Raw genomic sequence first — 27,294 nt, forward strand, 5'->3', positions numbered from 1 at the left:
TCACAACCATCCAGAATTCCTCTGTGAAAGTACACAGGAGTGTGGTGGGGAGAAGTGAGAAGAGAAGCTGGGCTCCCGACCTCAACAGGGAACACTAATCATCAGGGATGCTTTCAAGCACTTTACTGAATGCTAGAGAATGTGGTGAGAGGTTTACAGGTATTCACTCATTTAATTTTCACAACAATCCTAGAAAGAAGATATTGCTACTATCTTTATTGTGCAGCTGAGGAAATGGAAGCACAGTAAGGTTTTATAGCTAGTAAGTGGCAGGACTGGCATCTGAAACCAAGCAGCCTGGCTCTGGAGGCTGTATGCTTAGCATTGCATCATACTGCCCCTCTCCAGTCCAGTGTCTAGAAATAGTGTACTGGAGGAAAGCCTCCATGTCTAATTCCCAAAGTTTCTTTCTGTTTCCTATAATGTGAACAATAAAGATTCCCCAAATAAAGATTCTACCTTCACAACTATGGTGGTTGGGAATGCAATTTTACTGCGTTATCTTCTCTGAAGGCTCATTTGTAGACTGGCATTCCTCTTTACGTGGCTGAACAATACAAATGGCATCTGAGAAAAGTTTAGACTTTAGAAGAACTACAAGCTGTTTCTGGAAAGCTATTATCGGTACACTGTTAAAGATAACCCTGAACGCATGTTTTGAGTCCGTGCATTTCAGGCTATCAGCACGAACAGATTACCTGCAAGCGTGTGTGCTCATTCCTTCCCCGCTAACCCTCTGGCAGCTTTCCCCCTATGATTTATAGGAGACTCTATTCAGATCACACTGTCCTTGCCCATGACCTTGGTGCATACTCAGGGCTTATATTCAACTTGTGTCAATAAAAATAAATACACCCTTACGTGAGTAGAGACACTTAAAGGGATTAACAGCCAGTGGTCTATGTGCTAAAAAGGCTTGGTGAACTGTTAGGTCATTGTTTCATCCTGGTTCAGAATGAACAAACTGGCATTTCATTTCAGTACCGTGACTCATGAATTTTGGGATTCTTTGTGTACTTAGACAATTTTGGGTTAATATTTATTGGGGGAGGAAGTAGGTATCTGAAATCTATTCTCAACCAAACAGTAAAGCCCTTGGCTGACTAAGAAGAGACTTAAAATTTCCTTCCTATAACCTGGAAAAGAGCTGATTATACAACCTTAGAATTAAGTGGAAAATATTTTTTAAATTACTCTCTAATAAAAATAAAAGACAAAGCTTAATATGTTGTTTTCTATAAAAGAAAAGTCTAAAAGATCAAACGCCACTTCCAGTATTCTGGAAAGAGGGTAAGATGATTTTCTAATCAAAATAAAAACAGAAAATGTGCCATTACAATTTAGGGATATTTGAAAAAAGGTACCAAATAGATCTCCATTGCTTGAGGGTGGTGTGGAATCAGAATGGGCCAGTTAAATCCTTAGCTAACAAGAGAGTAAAACTTTAGATAGTGCATTGTTGCTGAATAGCAGCTGGTCTGAGTGTAAATATGTAAAAGCCAACTGTAAACCTATTTTCTTTGGTATCAACAACAATGGCAACAACAATGGCATCTATGATGAGCTTTTGAAACCAGAGATGTTTGATAAAATTCTGAGTCAAGAAGTAAACAGATCTTTTAGTTATCATTTTGAGTCAGATCTTTAAATGCATACTTTAAGTGAATTTGAAAATATTTTAACTTCCTCCTGTAATCAACTTAGCACAATTGGAAAATATATATTGAATTACACATGTTGTTAGTTTCATAAAGGACAGATTACTTTAACACCACTCCAAATGCTACGGTCTTTGAGGTGCAGTTTCTTGACATATTTTTTACTGACAAGTTGTGAAAGTGCAGTTTATTAAACTGAATAAGAATATCTTTAAAAAACTGAAAAGATTAACACCACAACAGGAAGAGTTGTGTATATATTAACAGATATTACAGAGGCCAATAGAAGTCTGAACTCCAGCCAATCAAGTTCTATTGTGTCATGACCTTTGGCTTTTTCTTTCCATCACAAGCATCTGACAGATGAAAATTATTCAGATTCTAAAGAAGACTAGGCTCTCACTGAATTAATTAAACTCAGTGAGCACAAAGCAAAGCATATAAATTAACCAGGCAGAGTGATAATAATCAGAAGTAAATTAAATTAGACAAAGTGTTAAAAAGAAAATGAAAATGGAAGACTATAATCCAGTATTATACCAAATGGCCTGTTAGGTTAACTTCATGAATCATTGTTCTGGTTGTTGTGTGGTTTCAGATGGATTTGTGCTGGGAGAGTGTTCTGCGTTTTGGCCCTGAGAGTACTTGGTATTCTCCGCTGTGTGTGCAGACTTGAACAGACTGGACAAACAGCCTTGTCCCTCTTACTTTTGTGTGCAGTCCTAAGTGGCCAAGTGACAGTGCTTTAGAAATGTGGTCTGTGATGCAGAGAGCATGAACTCGCAGTTCCCATACCCAGTGAAGGGCTTGTTCACTCCAGCTCAATCTTTACCATCCTGCCAACTGGCCTGGACTCCACCGTGGGCAGATGGACATGACTCAGGAGGGCAATGAATGGGGGAGGAGAGGGTTTTGACAGCTGATTAAAGCATTTCAAAGCCCTGAGGCTTTTACCCTCTAACTGCCCCCTCCTCCTGCCCCTCACCAAGGCTAATTGGGTTAGCTCATTTTTTCCTCTACCACCAAAAGTCTTTCTATTGCTCTTTTGTGACATATTTTTTCCTCCAAGTTACTTGTGACATACCTTTCAGGGATTTTTATCTCACTGAAAGAATTGAGAACAGAGAGAGGCTGATCCAGGGGGATTTATCTGGGGCTCTATATTTTATTAAGGATGGGTTTACTTTACAGGCTACCACATTGGTATTAAAAATATTTTTTTAAACAGCAAGAAAGAATTGCTGCAACAAAAATGTAGATTTGTTAATATTAAGAGATGAATTCACTTATTCTTTGAAGAAGCTGCTCAGTGTGGCAACAGCTTTACAGCACAAACTAGAAGTTGTAGGAGCTGATTCTCTACCCATGCTCCCTGACTTTGAATCCTGGCCTTGCCACTCACTAGCTGTGTGAGCTCAGACAAGTAACCAGTCTTCCTGTGCCCCAGTTTCTTCAACTGTCTACTAGGGTTACGAGAATAAAATGAGCTATACGTAAAACACTTCGGAGAATGTCTGGTTTGGTTAGCACTCAATAAATGTTAAACATTTTTCTTACTGTAACAAAGCATACTTATTTCCAATCTATGCACTACTTCAAAAATTTATGAAGGCATCTTCCCAAGGCAACACATATTAAACCCAAAAAAAGGAGAAAGTTCAAAATAAAAGAGAGCAAAAATCCATTAAAAGGCTGAGAGACGTATACGTACCAAGTACAGGAACACATTTAACTGCCTGATGTGGACCCTAAGTAGATAGCCCTAAAACTTACTGATTTATATAATCTCTCTGTGATAAAAGGATGCAGGTATATTTTTCTTAAGAAACAAAACTTTTAAAGCACTGAATGCTAAGAGTCATTTACTACGTGGATGCTTAAATCAGGAGTTGCAAAGAGCAAATCAATTTCAATTTAAAAAATCAGCAAATGACAAAACTATAGAGATGGAGAAAAGATTAGGGGTTTCCAGAGATTAGAGGTGGTGGAGGGGAGGGGTATGACTTTAGAGGTGTGACAGGAGGGAGATCTTCGTGGTGATGAAACAGTTCTGTATCCCGATGCAGTGGTGATTATATGAATCTGTACATAGGATAAGATGGCATAGAACTATACACACACACTTTTCAGTGTCAACTTCCTGGCTTCGATATTATATTATAGCTACAAGATGTAACCATCAACGGAAGCTGGGTAGAGGGTGAATAAAACTTCTTACTATTTTCGTAACTTCTTGTGTATTTCAAAACAAAAAGTTAAAAAGAAATATTTTTCAAATGGGTATTACTTACACTGCCATAAAAATGCTGTTGCATGGTTGGCTTGATTTGTTATTTTTCTTTGAAAGAGTTGTTTTCCTTAAAATATTTTCAGTCCCCACCCAAAATCTCAAAGAGATCTTGCCATATCCCTTAATCATATAATCTAATTTTAAAGTTTATATCAAATTTCCATTTTCCTTCCAGGCTTGCGTTTTTCTGCCAGTATTGGCAGGCCAACTGTGATCCTCTCAAATTCCCACTGATCCATGCTCAACCATTTGCTTACTATCTCTATCCATGTGGAAGCAGTCATTTCAATTCTGGACTCCTCCGATTTATATCAATATTTCTGGATTCCTTTCTGTACCAAGATTTTATTTATGTATAGTGATGATCTCTTTCTCTCTCTGCCTTCCTCTTTTCATGTCAGCTGTTCTCTGGTGCTGAACACTTGAAATCTCTTAAGACTCTCAAAGAGGCAAGCATTGAGTTGATCTGAATTTATCCAGCTTGCTGAAAGGTAGGTCACACATTTATAAAGAGACATTTTCATTACATAAGTTAGGAGCCACTCCAGATTCTTGTAACATTAGCCAAAGGGGTACTGATCCTGCTTCAAGCACCAGCATCCACTCAGGATGTTGCTTTCTGACTTGGGGGATGCAAGGACATACCTTTCACCTGCACGAAGTCGAGCTGGTGGATGGATTGCAGCAGAGGGCTGTTGTCCAGACTCAAGTCAAAGTCCGTGGTCATCCTTGGAGTGAGTGTGCCTTTACCCCACTGATCCTCAGTCAGGTGCACTCTCCTTATGAGGGCGTCAGAAATCTAATCAGATAAAAAAGACCACAGCCTAAGAAATACACCACCACAGAAAAAACACAACACTGCCCCTTGGCTCTCCAGGAGCGTTACTCCCAAAATGCCTTGAGAACTCATACCCTGACTGCTTCAGTGCAGTTGGTGAGGAACACCCCATTAGGACTAGGGTGACTCATAATTTATCAAGCAAATCTGAACACTTTTGTGAGTCGGGGGGCACTATAAGAAATTAGAAGGTGTTAACTGATTTAATAGACAAATCTGAATATATGATCATGCTATTTATGATAGATTTACTAAATGCCAACAACTTTAAAGGATGATATGTTGGAAACTAGTTAATTTCTATTAGAATCAGTAGCTCAACCCTTCTAATTTAAAGTGTGGGTATCCTATCAAGACTTGGAAATGAGTTTCATAAAATAGTTTAGTGAGGGTGCAGATGGAATTTCTCACAATTTAAGCACATCATCTTCATGTGATTATCACTGTATTCTTTGGTAGAAAGCTCTTTCATTTCTTATATTCAATCTCTCTCTGTCACTCTTGGCCAGTTTAGTAGAGTGTGACTTGGAAGAGATCTACATGTTCCTTAACAAAACGTTCCTTATAATTGGGATCAAAGCTTAAGTAAAATCCAGCTTACACCATAGGATCTCACTAAAACAATTAACGCTGAAGAATAAGAAATCTCTGCATTTGAGAAATCACTGACTTTCTGGCCAGTAGAAGGTGTCAAGAAGGTAGACATCTTACAAACTTAGACACTTAGACATCTGACAAAACTGTCCAAGAGATATTAATGAATAAGGACCGAATTCTTGGGCAAGGCAATAACTCCACTTCGAAAGAACTTACAGATAATTATGTTTTCATGATTAAACACAAGAATAAAAAGAAGCAAAAAAGAAAAAAAAGGCCATGCACCTCTCAAACTTGTAGTACATGGTAGCAGTGACTTCCGGGAAGTCAGTGGAGTTTATTTAGCAGGCACTTCCGTGTACACTGCAGTGTGAAGGTAGGTTCTGTTACTGAGGGACCCAGGCCCAGCCAGGGCTGTTGGAAGTCTGACTTAAGCATCCTAGACTATGTCCTATGGGACATTTAGAATCTGAAGCAGAAACTAGTTAACTCTTACCTGCAAAAAGCCACTAGGATCATTTTCCTTAATCACTTCCAAGCAGTACTCCATGAGACCTGTGGTCTGGCGCAATTTCACTGTGCAGTGAGAGATCTGATCTCGAACTACCTAGGATTAAAAAGACAACAGAGCAGTCCAAGATGGCAGAGGGTAGAAGAGAAGCAAACTGGACCATTGGAAAGCTTCTTCAAACCAGAATCCATTCCATCCTGGAATGGAACTAAATTTATGAGAATATTTTCTGGGAATGTCTGCTGTGGATAAGGACTCTGGAAGACAGATGTGATAAGATTCTCAAAGGAAATTGGTAACAGGATCCATCAGAAGGGAAGGCAGGTAGATTTTAGAACCCTAGATCTGGTGACCTTGGTGCATCAACGAACACCTTCCAAAGGTCCCCCTGCCCTGCGCTTTTCTGTGAAGCTAACTCTCCTGTGTGGTTTGCCGGGGGACTGTGGAGGAGCTATAGCTCCCCAAGATGTGGCTGCAGCTGTGCTTGGTGACACTGTCCACCTTCAGTGCCCTCTACGTTACTTTTGAAGAGCAGACATCACCATCTGAACCCAATTCCTTTCCCTTCCTGCCCCTCCACACAGCCAATTGTTCTGCATCTTTTTCCCTGCGCGGTTGGTGGGGGGACCTGGAGGGCCAAGGTGGAGCTTGGGAGAGAGAATGAGCTAATGACAAGCTGGAGAGAGAAGATGGATGCATAATTAAGTTTTAAGAATAACTCACTGAAACCACTGCCTCTTTCAGAGAGCAATTGTAAAGGCTGCTCATTTGCCAAGCTGAGTCTGCTTTAACCTAAATAGGCATCTCTCTGAGCAAGCAGTTTTTGCTTCTAAGAAGCTGTCTGTGCTTAGTGATGAATGCATGACATTCCTTGAAAAGTTTTCTTCTTCAGAGGCATTTGTCATATGTGTCCGCTGCTCAGTAACCCAAATCTTGAATGCCTATATGGTTTTTTTTATTTCCAAAGATGGGGTCCTGCCATGTCGCCCAAGCTGGTCTTGATTTCCTGGGCTCAAGCAATCCTCCTACCTTAGCCTCCAAGTAGCTGGGACTACACTGCACCTATCTTTAAATGGTTTTCGAAGTGTAAAATTGAAGAAGGGTTTTCCAGGAGCCATAATTACTCACATCCTCAATATTTATACTACTTTGCAAAAGCCTAAAAAATATCTAGTATTTTGGATTGTATGGATAATAGCCAAAAGAGAATCTAATAATAATTATTTAAAAATGTTCCTTGTTCCTTCTTTTCATTTTTGGTTATAAATTTATTTTCCATTAAAGATTATTTCATCCACTTTCCAAAACAAACAGGAAATAGATGAGAAAAAGCAAATACTCTTATCATTCTAATGTAAATTTTTAAAGTACTTTGACATTTCTTTTTAGTTTTTCTCTGGAACCAGACTTATCGTTGCAGTCATTGTATATGACAATTTTACCTTCCCTTTCCCCCAATTTAATACTGTATCACAGGCATTTTTCATGTTGCCACCATCAATGGTTACCAAAATATCCCATTGAATGGGTAATCTTAATTTGCTTAATCATTCCTGTTCTCTTATTATTGGACATTTAATTTCTATCTAATATTTTGACAACTCATTCATTCATTATTTCTGATTTTTTGTTCCTAATGTTTTACTGTGGCAAAATATACACAGCATGACATTTTCCTTGTAACCATTTTCAAGTATGTAATTCTGTGGCATTAAGTACTGTCACGCTACTGTGGAACTATCACCACCATCCATCTCCAGAACTTTTTCATCTTCCCAAATTGAAACTCTGAACCCATTAAACAACATCCCCATTTCCCCTTCCTCCCAGCCCCTGGCAACCACCATTCTACTTCCTTTCTCTATGAATTTCACTATGCTAAGAACCCCTTACATAAGTGCAATCATATAATATTTGTCCTTTTGTGACTGGCTTATTTCACTTAGCATAATGTCTTTGAGATTCAACCATGTTGTAGCATGTGTCAAAATTTTCATCTTAAGAGCAAATAACACTTCGATGTATGTATACCATATTTTCTTTATCCATTCACCCATTGATGAATACTTTTGGCTACTGTGAATAAAGTTATTATAAACATGAGTGTACAAATATCTTTGTAAATCTCTGCTTTCACTTCTTTGCGGTATTATACCCCGAGGTGGAGTTGCTGGATTGTGTGGTAATGCTACGTTAAGTTTTTGAAGAATCACCGTACCATTTTCCATGGCAGCTGTACCATTTTACATTCTCACAGCAATGCACAAGGATTTCAATTTCTCCACATCCTCACGCACACTTATTATTTTCTGATTTTTTAAAAATACAGCCATTGTAAATGTGTAAAGTGGTATCTCATTGTGGTTTCAATTTGCATTTCCCTAATGATTGGTGATGCTGAGCATCTTTTCATATATTTATTGGCCATTTGTGTAGCCTCACTGCTAATCAGGTCTTTGTACATTTTTAAAATTGGGTGTTGTTGTTGTTGAGTTGTAGGAGTTCCTTATATATTCTGGATATCAATCTCTTATCAGATATATGATTTTCAAATATTTCTTACTGTTGCGTGGGTTGCCTTTTCACTGCTTGTGTCCTGTGAGACATAAATATTTCCAACTTACTTATATTTTGTTTCCTTTGCTTTTGGTGTCATATCTGAGAAATCATTGCCAATTCCAGTGTCCCAAAGGTTTCCCCCTGTGTTTTATCCCAAGAGTTTATAGTTTTAGGTTTTGTATTTAGTTCTTTGATCTATTATGAGGTAATTTTTGGATATGGAGTTAAGTAAGTGTCTAACTTCATTTTTTTTTTTTTTTTTTTTTTTTTGCATGTGGATATCCAATTTTCCCCACACCACTGATTAAAAACACTGCCTTTTTCCCATTGGCACCCTTGTGAAAAATTATCTGAGCCAGTATGTAAGAGTTTATTTCTGGATTATATTCTATTACAGTGGGTCTATATATGTGTCTTTAGCCAGCATCCACTATTTTGATCATTGCAGCTTTATAATAAGTTTTGAAGTTAGGAAATGTAAGAACTTCAAGTTTGTCCTTCTTTTTCAAGATTGTTTTGGCTATTTACATCGCCCAATTTTCTGATAGATGATTTGTTACTGCTTTTTAACTTTTAATAATAATTAAAAAGGAAAATAAAATGTAGGATTTAAAAATCTCTTTATTGCCACTGGCAAAAGGAACCAACTTTGATGGAAAGATTATTTTTGTGAGTTTTGGGGGGATCAAATTTAAAATTCACTAGTTGATTTATTTTCTTCTAACATCCAGTATGCCTGACAACCACCACCACCATGGTCTGGGCTCCATAAATACAAATTATTTTATTTTTTTATTCAGAAAATAAGAGGAAGATTAAGCTTCCATTTCTTGGGGAGGAAAACCCCACAAGTAAAACACTTAAAAATTAAAGAGAGGTGACCTACAGCTAATATGCTATTCCCCTCTGCCGTGTGAGGCTGAACTAACTTGTTTCCAGGATGACATTTTTATATTTTGGTAGCCAGTGTATTGGTGCTGCTAGGTAGCAGACACCTCCACAGCCATCATTTCATTATCCAAATGATATCTGCCCTTGACTACTGCCCTGGAAGTCTGAATAACAAGGACAGATCGAATCTGAGCACTATAACCCAGAGTCAGTCTGCTCTTGAGATAAAATAGACTGAATGGTGGTGTTTCCTTTCCAGAGAATTCAGTTCAATGATGTATTAATGTACTGAAATAAATACATTACTCAGTCCTTATAAAATTCCATGTTTGCTTCTATAAATTTCCTTATCAAGTATGGTTTATTGGGTGCTGAAGGAGCTATCTGAGTGTTGGGGCTCTCTGCTGACTCTTAAGAAGCTTAATTGTTGCACTGCCAAAGAGCCGGGTTTCAGCAGGGGTTTGCCCTTGGCTCCTGCATTCTATGACTCAAGCTCCTTGGAAGGACTCAATATTCTTGAGTTCCTGGCTCTCAACCCCTCACTCTTGCTACAGTTGATTTTGGTCCACCTTTTTACATTTTAATCAACCATTCACAATGATCACAATAGCCTGTGATAAAATCACTGCTAAAAATTGAACTATAGGGTTCCCAAAGAAGCATTTTGGGTGCCCTGTAATTAACTTAGAGTTACTGAATTAATTTAGCAAGATTTCCCACATTATAGAAATCAGCCGGATTATCTTAAATCAGATCTTTTAAGAGTATAAATACTTTCTCTCTAGCTGTCTTTATCAACTCTCTTACTTGCTACCTTCTTCAACCTGCGTTATTCATGCCACATTTTGTGATCATTTATTTCTACACTGAGTTTTTCATAGAAAATGATTCCTGGAAGCCAGGCCACCTCACTGTTGTCTTTGAATGACACATTTCTGTGCTTTGGCTCTGACGTGCCAGCGAACCCCTTGGCATCATGTGTGCAGCGGGCTGGACTCAAGAGGTCCTTTTCTCAGGGACAGAGCAAGTTGCAGAAATGACACAAATAGGGCCTGGGAGAACAGTTTTCCTGTTTTCATCTGCACTAAAGCCTAAACCAGCTCCCACAGGACAGTGAATTAATCTGTAGTCCACAGTTTCAGAGAAGGCTTTTAAAATTTTATCAGCAGAGCCACCATCTGTTCTGGATGGCAAATGCCTACTGATCATTTGAACAGTTTTATTTTGTTAAGTGGCAAATTTATAAGGTCATTTCTTGGGTCAGGATATGACACTGATACTTATTTGTTAAAGGAGAGTCTGAAGGACAGTTGTGTCCTTTTGAATTCTTGACATTGTCAGTAGCACAGAGCAACCCAGGAGAGAGTATACAACAAGTTTTGTCCTGCCTGTCCACAATTACATTTCCATCACTAACAGACCAATCTCCTTCCTCCAGGCAGTTCATACGACACAACCAGAAGCAAGACCTGAGGTTAATTAAGGGGAATTTCATTCTTAACCCAACCATGACCTTCCTCCACCTCCATTTACCTCTCCATTTTACATGTGGTTCTTTTAACATTTTTCTTTATTTATCCTTTTTAAATAAATGCTTTTTTCTTTCTTTTCTTTCTTTTTTTTTTTTTTGAGAAAGGTCTCACTCTGTCACCCAGGCTGGAGTGCAGTGGCACACTCACAGTTTACCACAGCCTCAACCTCCTGGGCTCAAGTGATCCTCCCACCTCAGTCTCCCTAGTAGCTGGGACTACAGGCACATGCCATCACACCTGGCTAATGTGTATATTTTTGGTAGATATGGGGTTTTGCCATGTCATCCAGGCTGCTCTTGGGCTCAAGTGATCCTCTTGCCTTGGCCCCCCAAAGTGTTGGGATTACAGGAGTGAGCCACTGCACCTGGCCAATGCTTTTTCCTATAGTACTCTCTCTCATCATAGGCTTTGTCGGGATATCACTAATGAACTACAGCCTAAGTAAACACTAACATTCTTTCTCTATTTCAAAAAGTTCTTTCTTAAATATAAGCTGTGCCTTCCCATTATAGTTTAAAACAATTTCCCCTAAGCATAAGGTAATCCTTTAATCCTTTTCGTTTAAGGTCCAGTACAGTTGTGTTCTCAGTATCTGTGGGGGATTGATTCCACGATTCCCTGAGGATGCCAAAATCCACAGATGCTCAAGTCCCTGATATAAAATGGCATAGTATGGGCACATAACCTATGCACATCCTTCTATACACTTTAAATCATCTCTAGATTATTTGTAATACCTAATACAATGTAAATAGGTATTATGTTTTATTGTTTAGGGCAGGGGTCCCCAACCCCCGGGCCATGGACTGGCACTGGTCTGTGGCCTGTTAGGAACTGGGCTGCACAGCAGAAGGTGAGTGGCGGGCCACCTCCTTTCAAATCAGCAGCGGCAGTAGATTCTCATAGGAGCAGGAATCCTACTGTGAACTGTGCATGCAAGGGATCTAGGTTGCCCGCTCCTTATGAGAATCTAATGCCTGATGATCTGAGGTGAAACAGTTTCATCCCCAAACCATTCCCCCCACCCCCCACCCCCCTGCAGCTCTCTCTCTATTAATAATAACATCATATTATTAATAACATTAATTATGTTAATTAACACAATATTAATTATATTATTACTAATAACATAACATTAATGATACTATGACATTTTATATCAGGGATTTGAGTATCTGTGGATTTTGGCATCTGCAGGGAATTGTGGAATCAATCCCCCACAGATACTAAGGAGACAATTGTACTCCATGGAAGACAATTGTCTTCCATGAAACTGGTCCCTAGTGCTGAAGAGGCTGGGAACCATTGGTTTAAGGAATAATAAGGAAAAGTCTATACATGTTCAAGAGAGACTTTTGTTGTCAAATATTTTCAATCCATTGTTGGTTGAATTCATGGATGCAAAACCCATGGATATGGAGGGCTGACTGTACTTTTAAGATGCAAGCTTGAAGAGTTTGTTCTCCATGGGTCCTTTTGATCAGGAGGGAGTTTCTATGGGTCCTGTCGTGTCCTAAAGCATGATGACCAACTGATGCTTTGAATTAACTGTGTGAATTAAAGGTGAAGTGCTTTGGCTGTTAGATCTTTCTGGTAAAATAAAGAATTCTCCTATTTTTTTTCCAAGAGTAGAACATTATCTACCATATCATTGTCACATTCACTAAAACTTACAGCATTTAACTTAAGAAAGAGCATCTTAAATTTCTCACATGCCACCACTCTCCCCCATAGTTTAAGGCAAATATTTTCCCCATTCTCTGGATACCACCTTCTATACTAATGTTATTAATTTACCCACACTGGCAACTCATCATTTCAAAGGCAAGTCTGAGGCTTTGAGTTTTTAATCAAGAAAAGGATCATTTAGGCCTTTAAATAAAACACACACCTGTTTTTAGGAAGTCTTGAGGTTTTTAACAGTAAAGCTGTGAAATTTCTGTTCTGGAAGTGTGAATATCATCAATGCTTTATCAATAAACATGGAGTGAAATATGCAAAGCATGCTCTTAATGTATAGAATACTGTATCCCCGTACAGAGAAGTTAATGAAAGAAGAAATTCAAGACATTGGGAGAGAGAAGCATATTGGGCAGTCCCAACCACACAGGAGAACATTTACCACTGAAGGCGCGTTGCAATAAGAGTGAAGCAGTATGATGTGTTGCAGGATGTGAAGTGTAGCAAAGTATAGTGGATTACTCCATCCTCCTCAAAGTATGAGTTAGGTGCCTTCTGGAGGTAAGAGGTGTCACCTGTATCTGGGTTGAGGCAAAGAGTACTAAGGAAGTTCTGAGACTGACTTTGATTGGCATTGCCAAAGTGAGTAGGGAGCTGTTCAGGGGTGTGACCCCTAACTAAGAGGAACTCCAGCTGTGTGTGGAGCTTCCTCGTGATTCCATGGGTAGCCTGGGAACCCTATCCCATACAGTCTCTCTTGTGATTTTTGCTCCTACATGGTGGGAAGCAGAAGACTGCAAAATAATGCCAAATGAAACTCTGAAAGGAATTCATCATTCATGATGGGCTTGTAATCAATCATAATTGTGGTTAAATAATTAGAATTGGTTTCTACAGACTTCTGCTGAGGGCAACAGAAGGCTTCAAGTTGTTCCAGTGTGCCTAATTTTTCCAAATGTCTTCATTCTAATGGAATAACTGAGTTATTTGCCATTCGTTTTACAGGGATTGAGGTGGTTCTTGGCTTGAATTAGTTGCTTTTTCTTTCTAGTAATGACTGTAGCCAGTCAAATGGTATATATTTTTAATTTTTTTGTGAGCTGGAATTGTCTTCCTTCCTTCCTTCCTTTCTTTCTCCCTCTCTCTTTCCCTCCCTCCCTTTTTTCTTTCCCTCTTTCTTTCCTTCCTCCCTCCCCCTTTCCTTCCTTTCCTTTCCTTTCTTTTCCTTTCTTTTCCTTTCCCTTCCCTCCCTTTTTTCTTTCCCTCTTTCTTTCCTTCCTCCCTCCACCTTTCCTTCCTTTCCTTTCTTTTCCTTTCCCTTCCCTCCCTCCCTCCCTCCCTCCCTTCCTTCCTTCCTTCCTCTCTCTCTTTCTTTCTTTTCTTTCTTTCTTTCCTCTCTCTCATCTGAATCAAAGGATGATTTGCCTGTTATAAAACAATGACAAAATAGCTGCAGTAAGCAGTTCATATGCCAATAATATCCATAATGTAAATTTGTGTTCTTAATATGCAATATAATTAATTTTTGGCAAACATAATGGGATCATAACAGGCAATACATGATAAATAATAACAAAGATAATGGTGAAAATAATGATAATTATTCTAACAAAATGCAAAGGTTACACTAGGCCTCAAAATCAAGCATTCTACAGGTAACTACAATTGGCATACGGAGGTCCTCAGTAAATATTAATATGAAGACTGTGTAACACGGTAAGCTTTATCATCAGCCCTCAGCATCCTTGCTGAATAATTTTGTTGGTATGTTAAATTTACCAACCACACATGGTAACTGAAAACTAGAATTTTTCCCCAGAATCATTTGGAATAACTGTAACATTTTTTTTTAAGATCTTTCAGGATCTTAGTGTTCAAAGGTAATCAAGAAAATACATATCGCCTCTTACTATTCAATGTGTGAATTCATTCTAAAATATTAGAGAGCACACATTTAAGACAATTTCAGAGTTACGTCAAATTGTGAATGTTACATAAACAAAAATAATTTCTAGATATGTCTTTGGGCTTATCAAGAGAAAGTGGCATATGTAAAGTTTCTGAAGAAAGCATAGATCTCATTAATGGCACAATTTAGTTTAAGTGTTGTCATAAATCCCCTGTGAGGAGCACAGATAGGAAATTTAAGGCTTTCTTCAGCTACAGCAGACCTGGGAAGGATGTTAACACAATGGACAGACCAAGACAAAACACCCGGGGGTCCAGTGTGCTCTGCTGACTGTTGGAATATTGCCCAAGTAGCTCCAAATAAGAGTTAGTAATATTTTTCTTGGAAGCTCAAAAACACTTCTTCCCTCAGTAGCTTTCTGACATTCGCATTAGTTCACTACATTTGGAAAACAGATATTTGGTTCCCAGCATTTTATCAAACCACAGAGTAGGATTAACTATAATTTACATTTCAAACCGTTTTCCTCAAACATGTCCACATCTGCATATGTCTCAGAAGCTGTTTTGTTTTTGTTAGCTCACCAAACTTTGTGAACTATTTTATACAATGATCAATTACGAATTCATGCCACTAAAGAATCTCCCAGGTTCATGGATAATAACACCAGTGTATGGGCTAATTCTAGACTATGGACTATGGTATCATAGAAAACAAGCCCCTGGAAACTTTTCTTCAGTGTGTTGAACGAAACCATATTTCCAGTCATTCTCTCTCGATCACAACATAATAGTTAATACACATAAAAGATCGTGCTAAGTGCTTTGCAATGCCCTGTGAGGTACCACTTCTAGCCTTATTTTACAGACAGATGAAATAAATTTTTGAGTCAAAGACTTGCTCAAGGTGAGAAACCTAGTAAGTGAGAAAGTGTGTCCTCTCACTCCAGCCTCTATGACACAGAACATGGGCTCTTTACTACTCAGTTCCATCTTACTTCAGAACCAGAACTATTAAATCTGTTCAAGCAATCAGTGCTTTCAGAGAGGGACATGAGTAGATTATAAAGACTGTGTAAATACACACTCACTTTCCAGCATCCTTAGTTTTTTGGATTGCTCTAGGAGAGAGATGCCAGAAAAATACACACACAATTCCTCTCTTTGTCAGGAAAAAGCAGGCGCTCAGAGAACTCAGCCAAAGGGAAGCGGAAGAACATAAGATTACCCCTGCAGGACAGTGAGTGATGGGTTAGCCAACAAAGATAGAAAGAAGTACTGTGCTTGGCAAGTGATGTCTATAAAAGGCCAGTGTTTTCTCACAAACCTGAGTAGCAACAGAAGTGACAAGAAAGGGAAAAGGCAGGGGGAGAGAAGGAGAGCGAGCGAGCCGTGGAGGCCTGTATCAGTGGTCATGACGGTGTGAGTGGCACTGGTGGCTGTTTTTGGAAGCAATGACAGATATAATCAGCTGAAAACAGCAGAGAAACAAATCACTCGTGACAGAAGACAGAACAGCTTTGCTGCTGTGGGGGATAGCCAGCCACCTGTCTCTGGTTTCTGCAGTCCTTTGAGGTCTGGGCAGGAAACTCCAGCCTGGGCAGGGTGGAATGAGGGCAGGCAGCTGCCTCTGCTCAGCAGCCCCCAAATGCATCCGCATGCCCTGCCGGGGCAGCCCAGCCAGTACAGATGGACCATCAGAGGAGGGAAGAGGACATAGTCACGCGATGTGGCATCCCAGGGATGCGTGAAAGCCATTCCTGGGCAATGACATCTGCAGCTACAGCACAGTCCTTAACTGATTTTCTCACAGTCCTGTTCTGCAGAGGCAGCACGGAGCAGGAGGGCAAAGGGGGCTTCTCATGCCTTCTGCCATTCTTTGATAGGGATAAATGATGCATTCTCAATCGTCAAAAAATTCCCCCTTCCCTCCAGATTGCTGCCTTTATGTCTCTCCCATATAGAAAAACTGGAGTTGCCCTACCATCACCATGGGACTGTCCCAAACTGTTCACCATATTCTTTTAAAAAGTGCCGGGAAGTGTTTGCAATGTTTCAAAAAAGACATTTCCATTAAGAAAAAAGTTAAAATGTTATGGCTAGGTACTTAAATAGTTGGTCCACTATTTAGTGGGGCAAACTGTTCAGTTTCATTTCCCAAAGACATTTGTGGTTTTATTTTATACAGTCCTATGTGATTCAAATGATATTTTGAGGACTGCTATAACAATAAAAGTTTGGGTTTCTGAAGTGTGCTCAAATTGAAGGGCTACAGTGACAGTTTTTTAGCCATGTTAGGCGAGGTGCTGGATACAGAAAACATCCACTGGTCCTCAGGCCTAACCGGATGGACCAAGACCACAGTGCACATGTGCTAATCACCCTCTTCTTCCCTGACAGCTTTGCCGATTCCTGCAGGTAGGAATGTAAGTGGTCATTAACACACACTTCCTATAATTTGGACTGCTCAGGTGCCAGCTCTTGTTACTCTGTGACCATTTTAGCTGCAAGTAATTTTGCCCTGTCACAACTTCTGTGACATTGGGCACCTCTCTGTGACCATTTTAGCTGCAAGTAATTTTGCCCTGTCACAACTTCTGTGACATTGGGCACCTCTCTCCTGGAAGCCCACTCTCTACCTGTGTTGGGGTCAGCTGTGGGTATAACTTATCTCTTCCATTGAACTGTAAACTCCATAAGGGCAGGACTCCTTCTGAGCCACCTTCATTTCCCTCCCTCCTCCTGCTCCCCTGCCCAGCACTATGAGCATATGGTCAGACCTCATTTCCCCCTTCATCCTAAGCCATGCCAACACTGCACACTACATACCCACCACCCGCCAGTAGCCACTCTGAGGCCTGCTGGCCACATGTGTGGGCCTCAGCTGATTGTCTACTGCTGGACCCCTTCTGGTTGGTTCTTCTCATCCACTCATCCTTCCTCTCACATCTTGTTGCCCTGCACCAATGGGGCGATAGATGGAATATCAGATGTCTCCTAGAGGACCAGTCCTGCCAATAGGGTCCCATTCTTATAGCCAATTGATTCCACCGTGTCATGACAAAATTCTGTGCAGCTTCCAACTATAAAGTTCACTTGAGAAGTTAAGACAAATCATGTTGATTTTCTAGAAAGTACAGATTCTATTTCTCAATTCAAAAGTACATTTTTGCCTCTGTATGGTCACTCTATCTAAAATTTCCACCCCCATCCCCAGTACACACTATCCTCTTATTCTACTTTAAAAATTTTTCTTAGCACTTTTTTACTAATGTACTCCACATTTTACTTACTTATTGCTATGGTTTCAATATATCCTCCAAAACCCATGTTGAAATTTAATTGCCATTATAAAAGTATTAAGAGGTGGAGCCTTTAAGGAGTGATTAGGACATGAGGCCCCTACCTTCATGAATGGATGAATGCTATTATCTTGGGGGAGGGTTAATTATCATGGGAGTGGGCTCCCACTTAAAGGTTGAAGTTTGGCCCTTATTCTCTTGTTTCCCATGCTCGCCTGTCCTTCTGCCTTATGCCGTGGGACGATGCAGCATGAAGGCCCTCACCAGAAGCCAACACCATGCTTTTGGACTTCCCAGCCTCCAGAACCAAGAGCTAAATATAATTCAATTATTTATAATCACCCAGTCTGTGGGATTCTGTTACACCAACATAAAATGGAGGAAGACACTTATTTATTATTTATCCCTCCTGATAGAATGTAAGTTGCATAAAGGCAAGAATTTTGATTTATTTATTATTCCTATGTCCACAGCAGTTCCTGGCTGAGAAAAGTCACTCAACAAACATTATTTGGGTAAATGAAGGAGTAAGCAGTGAATGAAGAGATGTGCCTGCTCCTTTCTGGCCAGACCACTGGCTACCCAAGGCTGTGGGCATCCTCTCCTTCTGTCCATGGGAAGGAATTCTCCCAGCCTGTCCATCATGCCTCCCAGGAGCCTGGCTTGTTGGCTTTATGCTCTTCCCATGATGCAGTACTTACCTTCAGCTTGTGCTCATGCTCCTTGTTGACGCGGGCCAGCAGCTGGGCTTTTCTTCTGTTGAGGGCATCGATGAGGGCATCGCATTGGGCCACCAGACAGGCTTCAAACTCCACACTGTTCTCCTGTGTAATAGAGCACATTTCTCAACTGCAAGGTGCTGGGTACCTCAGGCTGCCAGAGAAAACAGAGCTCCCCCATCCTGCTGAAGGGAATGAAAAGGAACTCTGTCCACAATGCACATTTGGTAATTTTTTAAAAAATAACTGGACAAACTTTATTCTACACTGGTCATGTTTTGCTTTAAATTTAGATTAAAAGGATAAATATTTATCGCTTAAATTTATCAAAAGGAAGTCATCTCCACAATTTGAATTATATTAAGTAAAACAAAGCTATAGTTTATAGAGTTGTGTATGAATGCTTTTGAAGGCCACATATGTCCAGCTACGTATGATGGAAGCTGGCATTCAAAAAGGCAATGAGGAGGGAGTGGGGCATTGCTGAGGTATGAGAAATCATTAAATTCAAAGGAATAAAGAAGAAAAAGGATGGCACTGGTCTTCAATGTTAACAATAATCCAATGAGAACAGAAGTTTATAAGATACAAGAATAATGGGTAAAAGTACTTGCCCCTTTCATTAAGGAAAGCAAATAGTAGGCAGACAAAAACAATCAATGTGTGTAACAGGGATCACCCTGCCATAAAAATCAGATATGACCCAACACCTTGCAGGAGAAAGGCAACTTCATGCTAAATGAATTATAGCTTCCCTTTGATGTTTAAATTAAATGCTGGATATAACATTTTTATTTGATTTAAATCTGTACATGCCATAAACATTTATTTCAAGCAATTCTTTCAATGAGTTATACTCTGTTATTAAGGATAAGCCTTTCAATGAGTAACATATGCAATTGTGATTCTTAAACCATAATCTGAAAAAAAAGTAATTTACAGTAAATGAAAGCTAAATACTCACATATACATTAGTAGTACTTAAAAAGCACCACCCAGTTGAGGAAACTGTAAACTTTTGGGGGCTGGCAAGGAAGGCACAATTTTAATTTATTTAAGGCACAAATTTTAATTTATTACCAAAGTCATAAAGAACTGTGTCTCTTTATGTAATAATCAGCTGGTAGGCATTTAGTAATTGTTTTCAAATGCAAGGTCTTCGTATAAGGAATGTGTTAGTAATTGCTTGAGCAATGCTAAATTTTGGCTTTCAGGGCAATTGCTTTTGAACTCTCAGAGAAGGCCCTTGGAAAACATCATTTAAGAGCTCTCTGTGCCACATGAAGGGTAATATTGGAGGGTGGGGTGAGGGCAAACCTTCCCCTTGTAAGCTCTGTCACTGATTTAGAGCAGAAAGAAAGCTTTGCTCTGATGAAGAGGCCCGGGCAGAAGCAAGCCTGGGGCTGCACATTTTATGCCAGTAGAGTAAAGAAAGAACTGATTGATAAACTCTATTGCTTTGGAAAACAGAAGGAAGTATACAAAACTGCTAGGCTGTTAGGGAATCAAAAGTTTAACATGGGCATGTGTGCCAAAAAAAGGCAAAGAAATTAGTGTGTAATTCTTTGAAAGGGTGGCTTACATTTAAAAATCCATTTCTGCCTTGACATGGTTAAATATGAACTTAGTCAACTTACTGGAGGCCAGGTTATTTCTGTGAGACAAACCTCAAAACATAAGAATGCTAAACAGTACACAGGGTCATTATTTTAGTGTTTCATACAGTCTATGGTTTTTCTCCTTCAGCTATAGTGGAGAATTTATGAGCTCTTAAATGCTGGTTGAACTGCTGGTCATTGTGTCTAGATAAAGCAATCTGAAATTGGGGATCGTGGTTGAAAAATATTTAAATGTCTAAGCAGAGGAGAAGCATTATTGTGGGTCAGGGAAGAAGAAAAGAAGAAAGAAAGGCAGAAAGGGAGGAAGAAAAAAAGAGGAAGAAGGAACAAGGGAGGAATGAAAAAGAAAACAAAGGAAGGCAGGAAGGAAATAAAGGAAGGAAGAAAAAAAGAGAAAACCGTGACCTGTTACCATTAAATGATACAATTATTACAAGGTGTTTTGGAAACCTACGGGGCTTTACCAACTCAGCAATAAGGATCCTGAATTTACAAAGAAACAGGCCTCTTTCTGAATATTCAGTAGTAGAGAATTAGGACCTCAGTGTGGAAGACAGGAACCAGTTGGAAAATCAGGCTGTGTTTCCGGCTTGTTGGCAAAAAGCAACTACCTTAAGAAGGGGTATCTTTGAAGCTGATCTCTGTGTGTGTTTGTATGTAAAGAACAACAACAACAACAAAGTAGGAATTTTCCCACAACACATAAAAGTCAAAGAGGAGAAGGAAACTCTCCCGCCACACAGTTACGTATTAACCCACGGGTTTCCTTGTGTCCCAGGTAACACCCGTACCTGGATCTGCTGGACCATGTTGCGGAGCTGCACCAGAAACTCCTTGGCTTCTTTGGCCCTGTCTGACAGTCCGTTCAGCGCCTGGGAGAGCTGGCTCTGCAAAGACAAAGAAGGAAGCCATGAAGCTATAATCACAGGAAGCAGCAACAAGGCCACACAGGTGTTTTCAGTGAGACTCAAAACTGGAGAGTCATCAGCCTCCTCAGATTCCTCTTGTCTGACGTTAGACCTTTTTGCTGGCATTTGTATGGGTAGATTCCGGTGTCCAAACTCCCTGGGCTCCTGAGTAGTTTCTCCTTGGAAGCAGTGAACACTTCTGGCCACAGCAGTCAAAGGCCCTCACCAGCCAATATCAACTTAGAATTTCTTCATCTCCTTCACTGATTAACTAAGCAATCATTTATTGAATACATATTATTTGCTAAGGACTAAAAAAGAAAAACAAAATAGTGAGTCAGATGATCTAATTCTTATCAACGTTACTTAGCACCAAGGGCTGTTGGTCTGGGATTAGGGCAGAAAGAATGAAGAGAGTCAATAACAGGATGAAGGAAGGGGTAGGTATTGGTGTGATCCTCTGTGATCACTTAAATATAATCACAAATTCAAAGGGCAGGACGACATTCCACTCCCGCCTCACCCATGTCCTCTTCCTTCTCCCAAGTACAGCCCTACTGCCCTAGCACATTTGTGTCCTTTCCACACTAGCCTCCTACACCAAGGCTTACTCTCTTTCTTTCTTCCCACACCACCCCATCCATATGAGGAGGCAGTTCTGCTGGGTTGGCAAGGTGTCCAGGTAGGTACTTGCTCTTCCAGCCTCCTCGTCTGCTGGGGTGGCTGTGGTACACAATCCTGATGGACGAGACCTCAGTGGAAGTCTGCTGGGGACTGAAGGGGTCTGGGAAAGCTTTTGTGTTTCTGCTGATACGGAACCACTGTGATTGATGCAGCCTCTCCCCTGTGGTTCCTGACTTTAGGATGGATGTAATGTCTTCTGGCTCACATGAGGAGAAGGCCAATAGGGTATGGGTGGAGGGATGGGAGGGGAAGGAGCCGGGTTCTGACGGCATCTTTGAGCAGCTGAGCCAGCACCTGAAACCTTCACCACTAGCTTTCTTGTTATGCGAGAACAATTAACTCCTATTTAAGTCACTGTTCTGGAGTTTTCTATTGCTAGCAGGAATTTATATCAAGTATCACTGTACTTGATACAAATTCCTTCCCCTCCTAGCAGTCTGGGTCTACCCTTCCGTACCTCAGGTACAGAGACAGACTCCCTTTCCTGCACTGCCTTCTTTGCAAACTAAAGCCTATTCTCCTTGCCAACACAATGATTCATCTACCCTTTCCTTTCTGTAAAAGGACAGAACCTTAAAATTATATCTCTTGGTGCTGTGAATGCTTTTCTCTTATATTTGTCTTTTAAATACAAAGTTGGACACTGACTGTCTAAAAATATGCACACCAAATGCTTGGTTGAGGCAATGTAGGATGGTAGAAAGAACATAGGCTTTGAAAGGTTGCAGATTCTTGCTCTATCCCCTACTAAGTGTGACCTTGAGAAAGTTACCTTTGTCTGAATTACTCCAATGGAAAAGATGGAAAGAATAGTAATACTTTGTAGTTGGGTTATGGTAAGGGTTGAATGCATTAATCAATGTGAAAGCTCCTGCTAGTTAAAGGAATAATTCTGAATTCAGAAATGCCGCCAGTTACTGGCTGTTCAACCCTTTATACATAGTTTTACCTCATCCATAAAATGAGAGGAAGAGTACTATTCTTGGGTTTTGTGGGCATTGCATAAGATACTATATCTAAAGCCCAGAACTCTACTACCCTACTGGTGCACAGTGCATGATGCTTGCTGATTGTTAACTCTTTTTTTTTTTTTTTTTTTTTTTTTTTGAGACAGAGTCTCACTCTCTCACCCAGGCTGAAGTGCAATTGTGCGATCTTGGCTCACTGCAATCTCTGCCTCCCGGGTTCAAGCAATTCTCCTGCCTCAGCCTCCTGAATAGCTGGGATTACAGCAGTGCACCACCACACCGAGTGAATTTGGGTTTCTCCATGTTGGCCAGGCTGGTCTCGAACTCCTGACCTCAGGTGATCTGCCCATCTCGACCTCCCAAAGTGCTGGGATTACAGGTGTGAACCACCGCGCCTGACCAGCTGTTAACTCTTATTTGCTTTCTTCATTCTTGCTCACACAAACACCTGCTGACTGGGGGGATTCGCAGGACAGATTCCTGGAACATGGTCTATTGGAGAACATTTTTGATCACCTGTACTTGGCTCTGTGTATTCAGGCTCCAAGAGGCAAGACCAACACAAGTAAGATAAAGCTTAAAGTGAGCCTACAGCTGCAAAATTCTTTATGATTGGGTCTCAGCTACAACACTATTTGCAGTAAAAGTTTCTCCTCAATAACTATTAATATTTCCAGGAGCCCAAGGGATAAAAGAGGGAAAATGGGTCTCATTTGGAAGAGCAGGCAATAACATGAGATACATATTTTAAAGAAAAAAATTTTTTTCATTGTTACTTTAGAACTCATATCTTTTTTTTCCTGAATGAGTAAAAGTTTGCTGGACTACCATAGTTTTCTTCCTCTTTTTATTATAACCTATGTTTAGTAACCACACTTAGATGTTTCAGTACAGAAGCAAAATTGACTTGGTTACACAGAAGCAAGGCTGCCTGGCATCTTGTATTCCAACCTTGCAATTAATTGTGTCTGTATAAGTCAGACTTGATACCCATAAAGATTTTTTGACCAGGTGCTGCTGTATACTTAGAAATACAATTATTCCTAGTAGTAGACAAAGAGTTCTGGTCCCATTTAGTCCCAGGATTTTATATGACAAAGCAATAAGTGAACTGCAAAAATCAATTTATTTCCAATTTCCTCTTTGTGTTTATGTTCAGTCCCAAGAATGCCTTCTACCTGGCTGTTGATTGTTCTGGTATTTGATAAACAATTGCATTATAAGATAAAGATCTAGAAATCATTCTCTTAAGCTTTGTCCACTTGTAGAAACTGAGGAGACAATGAAAAATCCTGGAAGACTATCAGTAGAAAGTGCTCTTATTGTAAGGATTTATATGCACATTGTTTTTATAGGATGGTGTTTTGATCACATTTATAAGCTCCATCTGATGTAGAAGAACATTATTATTGACTGATTTTGTTTCCCAGATGCATTTAAATTCCTACTCTGTGCTAACAAAGATGTTCTGTATTCAGGACCACAGAGCAGCGCTGGAAATTTATGACCAGAACAATGAAGATGCAAATATGTAGTACGTGTTTTCATCACGGCATCTTTGGCGGTACAAGCAGTCATTTAAGGGAGAAAAGTACAGTTCTAAAGCTGTTTATAATGCCTAAGCAGTGACATTCAGATGTCTTGGATATTCATTTTCTAGGTACTGAAAAGGTGTCACGATCTGAAGGTGAGTGAGAGGAGAAAAATGACGCAGCTGAAGCCCTGATCTCGTCAAGTTGTTCTCGGCTGGGAGCATGCTGAGGATCACCGAGGTCTCCCAGAAAGATGACAAGTTGTTCAAGCCTGACGGAGAGAAACAAAGAACTCTGCCTCCTCCTTCCCTCCTTGTGTGGCTTTCACTCTCAGCTTCCACCCTGACCCTGGCTCCCCTTGCCTCCCCAGGAGGGAGAGATCAGGCACTTACCCTGGGAGAGACTGTGGAGGACGTTTCAGGACCTACTTCTCACTCTCAGCAAATGGGTAATGCAATTCAATCCATCCCGCCCAGCGCCTCACTTGCCCAAGCTGCTGAGCATGCTCAGGCAGAAGACAGTGTCTTCTTTCCATTTCCCACTGTAAACACTCTTCACCTGGCCTTTTCCCCTCAATTCACCATGAATATTGGATAGAGATAAACTGGGACAAATGAAAAGAAGCTTTCTGGCTGTCTGGGATCTGAAGTTACAGGCTCAGGATGGGTCAAAAAGGGTCACTTGAAGAGTTGGTACAGAACAGATGAGGCGGCAAACAAGCACCGGCAGCTTGATGGCCCAGAAAACGACCCAGCTGTCTCCCTGGGCGTGGAGCACCTTCTGGTGCTGTATCACAGTGCATGCCATTCAGGCACCGCAACACCGCTGGGCCCAGGAGCCAAAGCCCACTCCCGCTCCTTCCCAGGTTCAAAGGTAAACACAACACTCACGAAAACAGTGACCATTGATGTAGTGGGACTTTGAGGGAAGGCTGCCCAGGAGAATAACAGTTTTTCTAATGAAATATTGATCTCTGAGTCACATTACTCAGTGATTACTCATTGCCGGTTACTCAGTACATTACTGACATGGCACAATTAAAAAGTGTAAGAAAGAAATTCTAATAATTCTAATACATTGGTCATTTCTTATGAGCCAGGAACTCTGATGAGTGCTTTCAGTGCAATCCCAATCACCTCCCTGCCATTTTGCAGAGGTGCCAAGAGGATACGCCTGAGTGAAGGTTTCACCATTCACTTACGGAACAGCTGGAACACAAACCCTCATGTGATGGCAAACTCATGCTCTTTGCTCCAGCCTCCCAAAAAAAGAGAATTCTCTCACCCTCACAGGCCAAAACAATTGTTTAATGGTTTAATCCATGGTGAGAGCATGTACAACCAGAGAAGGTGAGTGGATGACTATGATTGATTATGAGGGGGTCTGATTATGCTTAGCAGCCAGATAGTATGTACATTACAGCATGACTAGTTAGCCTATGAAACGTTCAACTTTTTTCCTGCATGAAGTTTTCTGGTGAATTTGAAAAAGTCCCCTGACTGAGAGAGGAGTCTCACGGAGAAGGGAAAAAGCTTTGAATTCAGGTCCACTGCCAACTTTTTCAACTACTGGCCTAAGATCTTGGGCAGAAATTGGGTGAAGTGGGAATGAAGTAAAGGAAGGAGACCTCACAGAGTGACTGGTACTTGGGGAACCATCAAGCTGAGCTGCCCAAGGGGCCTGATTCCCCTTCTAGGAAAAATTTCTATTCCTTCTGCCTGCACCTTTAGTGCCTGCAAGAATGGATCCCTTCTCTGCTTTCTCTGGTGCTGGAAGATCCTGGATATATCCCAACCCCAGTTCACTACAGTCAGATGGACAGGAGTCCTCCAAGACCAGCTGGTCTGGAGATGTCAACTTATCTCTAAGCCCAGCAAAGAGCTGGGGCAGTGAACAGGCTATGATTTGCAAAAGAGTAGCTGGGCCTGGGAATGGAAGCACACAGTATAGGGACAAAGGGTGTGTGTGTGTATGAGTGTGCATATGCATGTGAGTGTGTGAAAGTCTATGTATATGTGGGTAAGAATGTGAGTTTATGAGTGTATAAGTGTGTAAGAATGTGTATGCGTATATATGTGATTGTATGTGAGATACGCCATCAGTGGAGTATGGTGAGGCTCTTGGCTTTGGGCAAGGCTGGTATCAGAGGAATCTTATGGGTAGGGATTTGCTCCATTAAACTGTTGCTTACTGTTAATTGGTTGTAAGAAAGATTCAAGGCTGGCCGCGGTGGCTCATGCTTGTAATCCCAGCACTTTGGGAGGCAGAGACAAGCGGATCATTTGAGGCCAGGGGTTCAAGATCAGCCTGGCCAACATGGTGAAACTTTGTCTCTACTAAAAATACAAAAAATTATCCAGGCATGGTGGCGGGCACCTGTAATTCCAGCTACTCAGTAGGCCTAGGCTTGAGACTCACTTGAACCCGAGAGGCAGAAGTTGCAGTGAGCTGAGATTGCACCATTGCACTCCAGCCTGGGCAACAAGAATGAAACTGCTTCAAAAAAAAGAAAGGAAGGAAGGAAGGAAGATTCTATCCTTGACCAAGTTATAGCCAGGGTCCTCTGGGCCCTCTTCTCACTTAGGCCTCAACCTTGGCCTATAAAGACTTGAAGAAACACTGACACAGTTTCTAACAGATCAAGGCTGAATTCCTTTTTTTTTTTTTTTTTTTTTTTTTGAGACGGAGTCTGGCTCTGTCACCCAGGCTGGAGTGCAGTGGCGCGATCTCGGCTCACTGCAAGCTCCGCCTCCCGGGTTTACGCCATTCTCCTGCCTCAGCCTCCCGAGTAGCTGGGACTACAGGCGCCCGCCACCTCGCCCGGCTAGTTTTTTGTATTTTTTAGTAGAGACGGGGTTTCACCGTGTTAGCCAGGATGGTCTCGATCTCCTGACCTCGTGATCCGCCCGTCTCGGCCTCCCAAAGTGCTGGGATTACAGGCTTGAGCCACCGCGCCCGGCCAAGGCTGAATTCCTAAGATGACCGCAGCCTCCCTTAAAGTACCTGCCTGAAAAAATCCAAGGCTGCCAAAAGAATTTGATGTTGTTCCATTGAACACCTGAAGAAAGGGACTCTATCTGCCAGTCTCTGTGAGGGGG

The 27,294-nt window shown here is 40.8% G+C and overlaps 1 protein-coding gene across 9 annotated transcripts in view; it reads right to left on the bottom strand.

Moving 5' to 3' along the window:
- Positions 1-27,294, bottom strand: part of TRIM9 (tripartite motif containing 9) — a 119,395-nt gene that overhangs the window by 29,491 nt on the left and 62,610 nt on the right. For all 9 annotated transcript variants that reach the window (XM_077941000.1, XM_077940998.1, XM_077941002.1 and 6 more), the window contains exons 2-5: positions 20,896-20,991; positions 18,468-18,590; positions 5,880-5,990; positions 4,594-4,747 (exon numbers count right to left, since the gene is read on the bottom strand). In XM_077941000.1, coding sequence (XP_077797126.1) covers positions 4,594-4,747; positions 5,880-5,990; positions 18,468-18,590; positions 20,896-20,991 — 484 coding nt within the window. The remainder of the gene's footprint in view (positions 1-4,593; positions 4,748-5,879; positions 5,991-18,467; positions 18,591-20,895; positions 20,992-27,294) is intronic.

Source organism: Macaca mulatta, chromosome 7 (assembly GCF_049350105.2).
Source record: "Macaca mulatta isolate MMU2019108-1 chromosome 7, T2T-MMU8v2.0, whole genome shotgun sequence".
Lineage (NCBI taxonomy): Eukaryota > Metazoa > Chordata > Mammalia > Primates > Cercopithecidae > Macaca > Macaca mulatta.